Source organism: Montipora foliosa, chromosome 6 (assembly GCF_036669935.1).
Source record: "Montipora foliosa isolate CH-2021 chromosome 6, ASM3666993v2, whole genome shotgun sequence".
Taxonomy (NCBI): domain Eukaryota; kingdom Metazoa; phylum Cnidaria; class Anthozoa; order Scleractinia; family Acroporidae; genus Montipora; species Montipora foliosa.
In genome coordinates, this window is record NC_090874.1 from 59517435 (window position 1) to 59523859 (window position 6425).

Sequence of the window (6425 nt, forward strand, 5' to 3'; positions counted from 1 at the left end):
TTTGTAATCAAATGGTCTTCAGCAAAAATGTGTCTTAAATTAGCATTGTATCAGTAACTAAAATGCAAACTTCACAAACCCAAAGCAGAACATTTGAAATTTTTTTCCATAGTAAATGTTGGATTGTTTTAAATTTCTTACCCCAAGTATAGGGGCATTTGATCTCAATTTCTGCCTCAGGGGGTGGGGGTCTTGAAACCCCCACGTTCTGATTAAATGATTTCCGAAACACTCTGTGAGTACGACTTCTGTAGTCCAAATTACAAAATGAGGCCCTCCCAGGGCTTTTGGAGAAGAAGAAATCATGGCTAATTTGAACTGAGGAACTGAGGAACAGGAAAACAAAGATGAAATATCTTGGTGAACAAGGGAACAAAAAAAACAGTTTAGGGATAAAACAGCTGAGAACAGGTTTGTAAGTTATTTCGGGAACAAGGGAACACCGCAAGCAAACTTTTAGAAGTTAACCAGGATATCCCCCTGTTGGAAACTACACCGAGAATAACTGTGTCATGTTGTTAATACGACTGCCTTATCAGGTTACAAAACAGAACCACAACATAATGGCAACCGTAACATCTCATTAAATTTATTAGTATAGGTTATCACATGATTTCGAGAGCAATTTGGAATAAATAAGAACGCGTAAATTTTTTCAAAGACGACCAAAATTGCACAAGCCCGTAGGGCGAGTGCAATTTGTAGTCTTTTAAAAAAATTAAAAATATTTATTTATTCGAAATTGCACGTGAAAAATTACTTATTTTAGTACTGACATGAAAAACGAACTCGTGTCACGCAATCAAGGAAAAATTGCGCCATTCAGGGCCCGCGCTAGATTTGAAAACAAAAGATTTGACTGGTTCTGACCAAACCCTATGGTTTATTAGCCAATCATAATCCAAAATTTTGATGTGTAATTTTCATTGGTATTATACTTAAACTGCACTGCTCTCAGCCAATCAATCAATGTCGGTATCCGTGAAATGTGCAATTCGAAAATTCAATTGTTGTAGGTTTGGAAGTTTCCCTCCTAAAACCGCCAGCATGCATTCACCGATAGGGAGAAAATTGGCCCATTTTAGCGTGGGTTTCATCTTTTGTCGTCAACATGTCTCGACAAATTCCAGCTGTCTATAAGTGACAAGCTGTCACACGCGCGTCGTGTTTCGAGGACAAGCGCAAGATCGCGAACAAAAAAGCGCATGCGATACTTTGCGGTCCTCCCGAATATTCGGGTGAAATTTGAAAGAAAAGAGGGAACACACGAAACTGGACAAATTCATTTCCATTCAAAACCGCGAATTTATTGACTTTGTCAAAAGAGATAATTTTGAGCTTGCCGACGTTGATCTTGTACAGCCAAATATTATCTCTCTTCAACCATTGCCCGTCATCATCGTATTTCAGTTTTGACTTTCGACGAGAGGGGACCTCAGCGTAGCGGACATTTCTGTGTTGTTTATTTCCCGCGGTTCACGGCTCTGGCCCTAAAGGATAAATAACGGTGAGTAGTGAAATTTAGCTGGATAGGACAAGAAAAAAAACCCCGAGATAAGGGTTATTCAAGCACGAATTTGCACATGTTTCTTATTTCGTGACGGGCATTAATTGCCAAGAAAATTGTCGGGCGAGCTGTATTTCATTTTCATGGTCTTTGGTGTGTAGTGGAGTTGCCAAATTTTGTAGCTTAATGAATTTTGTTCTTTTAATGCGATTGGAACGCACAAGGCTGTGTTTTCACCCGTCGTTCCACTGACAGAGACAGATGTGCTTGATTATTAAATTCACTGGAGTGAATGTTACCACGAGAGGTTTACATTTGATATTGAACTAGATGTTTGGTACGTATGTTCAGTTCTCGAACTGAAATGTTTTAACCATGGCTAATTGATTTCTGTCTATGACCTGAAATTTCAAGTTATTTTATTGCAAGTATGCTGAATAATGTCAAGTTTGTTAATTGTGGTTTCCGAGACATCGCGGCGTTTTCCATATCAGACCAAAAAATCCGATAATTTGAACGCGCGAGATCTGTCAATATACGTGTTCTTCACTCGGTTAATGTAAAGGCTTTGAGGACAAGTTTCAAAGAATTTTTCTTGTGTTGAAAAAAATTCTGTATTAACCTTTAGTCGTACAACTTAAAATTGACCTCTTTATAAAATCCTTCTGTTTTTTTTTTTTATTATTATTTTTTTGCGGGATGGATGATATCAGTCAGACAAATTTTTTAGCTTCTAGGCATTCTTACCTAATTGATCGAGATCATTCAGACCTTTTAAAATCCGTAAGTAAATATTTTTCGATCGCTTGATGCTCTGTGGCTCTTGGAATTAATCACTTGACCCGATCTTTGTTTTCTGTTGATATATCGTTCGTTTGATTACCTTGCAGTGAATACACAATTTTTTATGATAAGCTTTTAGAGCTCTTTTATAGTATTCGGAGTTATTTGTCTCGTTTTCAACACAAACCGGACAAACGGCACCTGCTCAGAAGCATATAACCTTCGCTTTCGCTGGATCATTTCTGTCCATCACATTACGATGCCGTTTAAAAGCCTTTGCTTTCTGGAATACTCCAGCTAGAGTGCTCAAACAAAAGCAAACGAAGCAATCTAAAACGAAGTCGGACGAAAAACAAAGAGAAATCCCACGTGCACAGGCACCGTATCACCATTATATCTCGTTTTGTACTGGGTTACCATGCGGAGGTCACGACACTCACGCGCGTAAAATTAGAGCAGACGCGTAGGGACAAATGTGGCATTGACCCTAGTAAGTCCTTTATTGGGGCATGTATGGGTAACAGAAATATGTACTGAAAGGAGCACTTCAAACACAGTGACTTCGTTCATCACTTTTGAAAAACTATCGCGGGTCCGAACAAATTAAACCGTTGACTTAGTCAGTACTTAATTACCTGTTTTCCGTACTGTACCAACAGATCAGACAAACGGTTCGAAAAGAGAGAAAGCAGGCAGGGACTTAACAATGGAAGGCATCCCTGTGGCGGTGAAAGAAGATGGCGAAGTGAGTGGTGAAAAACGTGACACTGCTCAAGTTTTTCTCAACGTTGGGCATAAGGTCACAAAGAATGAAACGTCATTTCTTTACGTTAACAAAAGGCCCAGCACACGGCATGCGCAGATGGACGATCCTGCTGGTCGAAACGATGTCAGTATTGCAGGGGATGATGTGGTGGAACCGATCACCGAACCCAGTCATGTGGCAATTATTAAAACGCCAGCAAACCACGGAAGTAACGACAATGCACTACAAGAAGGTGGTCAGAATTCCTCCGTTGAAGATTTGCTTATGAAAATTGATTCTGTCATCGATGATATGCTGTCAAAGCATAATGGCGAATTAGTACTTGACAAAGATGACGTCGTCGAAGAAGATGAGCCCATGGTTGTCGAGAGGAGACCAGCGTTATTTCAACTGGTGCATGCGGTTGATGATGATAAACAGAGTGAAGAGATCGATAAATACGACGCCAAAGAAAACGTAGTGAGCAGCAAAAAGGTAGACAAGTCAGAGGGACCAATCACAGAAGGCGAGGTTTTGATTGTAGAGAGGACCCCAGTTGCAGCTGATTCGGATATGGTAATTTCAAAGGAAATTGTCTACGTCGAACTCAAAGAGGATGGTGGTACTACGGTGGAGACACAGCTTTTAAAAACCGAAAGTGTAATTGGTGACTCACCAGCGGGGAAGGAATTAGCAGATGAAGATAAAACCGAAGCTTTCGAAGAAGATGTACAAGTCGTTGTAGAAAAAAGGCCTGATTCGGTTCACGTTGATCAATGTGACGATGACCAGGGAGAAGAAACGAGCCAGCCTATCTCGGAAAGCGAACTTGAAATGGTAGAGAAAACACCAACTTCCTTTGAGTCGGAAATATTAGTCAAAGCAGATAGCCCTGAGGCAGATGATAATTCCACGATCGAGTCATTACTCGAGAAAATTGAATCGGCAATAGATCTTGACGACTGCACACAGGAAGCAGAAGAAGAATGCAAAGTTAGAGCCGTTGCTATTGATGACCACGCACCCATTATCACAGAGCGAAGGCCTGTTCCACCGGTTTATTCAGAGCACAGGTTTTTTCAAGGCGAAGAAAATCAGGATAAGGATGAAGATCATGAGGATGCCGATCTTAAACGAGTTGGCGATGAAAAATTTGAGGAAAGGACTGAACAGATCTTGGAAGAAGAGTTTGTCATAGTGGAGAAGAAACCATGCGCACTTGAGTCGGAGCTTCTAGTTGAAAAGGAAGGTCCTGAAGACGAAACTGAAGAAGAGAATTCGTTAGAATCCCTGCTTGTGAACATTCAATCAGTAATTGATCACCCATCGCCAGAACCCACAGAGGAGACAATGCTTCAGATCAAAGAGGATGCCCTTGAAGAAGATACTCCTGTAGTAGTAGACAGGAGACTCGTTTCACTCCACGTTGAACTCGGAATTGACCAAGATAACATCGACGAACGTAAAAGTGACATTTACGAGGGAGAGGAAGCTGTCCCTGAAACGGAGATTATTGTTGTGAAAAAGACACCAGTCGCACTTGAATCGGAGATGTTGGTTGATATCGAACAGAGTGAAGAGTCCATAGAATATGAGAATGTAACAGCTAAAGCATTGCTCGCGAACATCGAATCCGTAATCGATCATCCATCATCGGTGCAAACTGTAGAACCAGGTAACAACAACAAACCTGAGGTGCTCGAAGAAGATGAGATCATTATCATAGAAAAGAGACCCGCGTCCCTTCGATTAGTAGAAATAACTGCTGAGGAGATTTCTGATGAAGTTCGAGATAAAGGTCTTGCAAAGAAAGTTGCTAAATCGGCGGAACCAATCGCAGAGTCCGAGGTTGTGTTTGAAGAAAAGACTACACCTGCATTTGAATCGGATATTTTAGTTGAAGTGAAAAATGGTGAAGAGGAATTCAAAGATGATGAGGATGTAACAGTGGAGTCCTTGCTTGAAAACGTAGCGTCTGGTCTAGATCACCCATCATCGGAGTCAGTTGCAGAACCATCCCATGAAATTAAGGACGAGATTCTGGAGGAAGTACCCGTTGCCTTAGAAAGGAGGCCCACATCACTACGAATAGAACAGGTGCCTGATCTAGTCGATGAGGTGGCCCTGAAGAATGCTGACGAAAATCAGGAGAATCCTGTTGACGGCAAACGAACTACTGACTTGAAGGAACCAATCTTCGACGATGAGCTCGTGATAATAGAGAAGAAACCCGCTACAATCGAAAGCGAGTTGTTAATTGAACAAGACGAAATTAAACCCGACAGCCCCACGGTGGAGTCGTTACTAGTCAACATCGAATCTGTCATAGATGCCACAATAACAGACCAAGCGGAGAAGAAACAAAGCGTTATTGACGACACCGTGCAAGAAACTGTTCCCTTGGCAGTGGACAGGAAGCCGAGCGAAACTCATCTTCAGCTACTTCATGTATATCCAGAAGAGAAAAGTGAGCTTAAGCCAGGAGCTTTAAAAGAAGAAGGATTCAAACACACTGATGTTTTGACAGGAGATAAAGAATTTTCTACAGTCACTATCACTACCCGCACAGAGGTAACGCAGACTATTGAAAACAGGACTGAAGGTGCAAGCGCTAATCCAACGAGTGTTGTTACTGTGACAACCACAGATGAGTCATTCAAATCAACTTCGTACACCAACTTACTTCCCGGAGGCGACGAGGGGGAAGGAAGTGAGCTTTTGCTTCAAGTTCCTAAAAGGAGGCTCTCTGCTCCAGAGGTGCTCCCCGAAAAGGAGAACGACGGTTCGGCCCCATTGGCAACTTCAGAGAGTGGACTCCTGGACCCCATGGTTGAGTCGTCGCCACGAATGACGGACCGATGGGACAAGAAGACTGATACAGAGGGTGAAAGTGTCTTCTCAGAGCCACACCCTTGCAGCAATGTCTCCGAGAGGGTAAGGCTCATTACTGACACATCGACGGATGTAGAAGGCACAAGTCAAAACAAAGGCGCCGCTCAACCCGCACCCATTGCAGAGGACGAACAAGAATTATTGGATGACGTAAACGAAGACAACGTCAGTAACCAAAAAATGCCAAAGAAAGGAGCCAAAGGACCCACTTCTCCTCAGTGTAAGTGCTGCTTGTTGATGTAGAGATCAAAGTGAAGAACTCTACATTGTATGTAAGTCTACTGACTTTGAATTGCCGGAAATGCCACGCTATCAGTGGAGAGCATCCAGTAACGCTGTCTTAGTTCTGGTTGGCCAATCCAGAAAACTGTATTTGTTAAAAAGGCTTTGAACCTTCAAACATTTACGGTAACTTGCGTGGAACAAATGTTTCGCTGTCGAGATATGCTCAAATATAATTTCGCTTTTTGTTAAAAACTTTTGTTGTAATGACGGTGA

At 41.9% G+C, this 6425-nt stretch overlaps 1 protein-coding gene across 2 annotated transcripts in view; it reads left to right on the forward strand.

Annotated features, from left to right (window-relative positions):
• The first annotated feature begins 1079 nt into the window (after positions 1 to 1079).
• LOC138007972 (claspin-like) overlaps positions 1080 to 6425 on the forward strand; it is an 8239-nt gene continuing 2893 nt past the window's right edge. For both annotated transcript variants that reach the window (XR_011124149.1, XM_068855120.1), the window contains exons 1-2: positions 1080 to 1507; positions 2950 to 6425. The exon at positions 2950 to 6425 is cut by the window's right edge. Coding sequence is in view for 1 of the 2 variants with exons in the window: in XM_068855120.1 (XP_068711221.1) it covers positions 2997 to 6170 (3174 nt within the window). In the remaining variant the exon portion in view is untranslated. The remainder of the gene's footprint in view (positions 1508 to 2949) is intronic.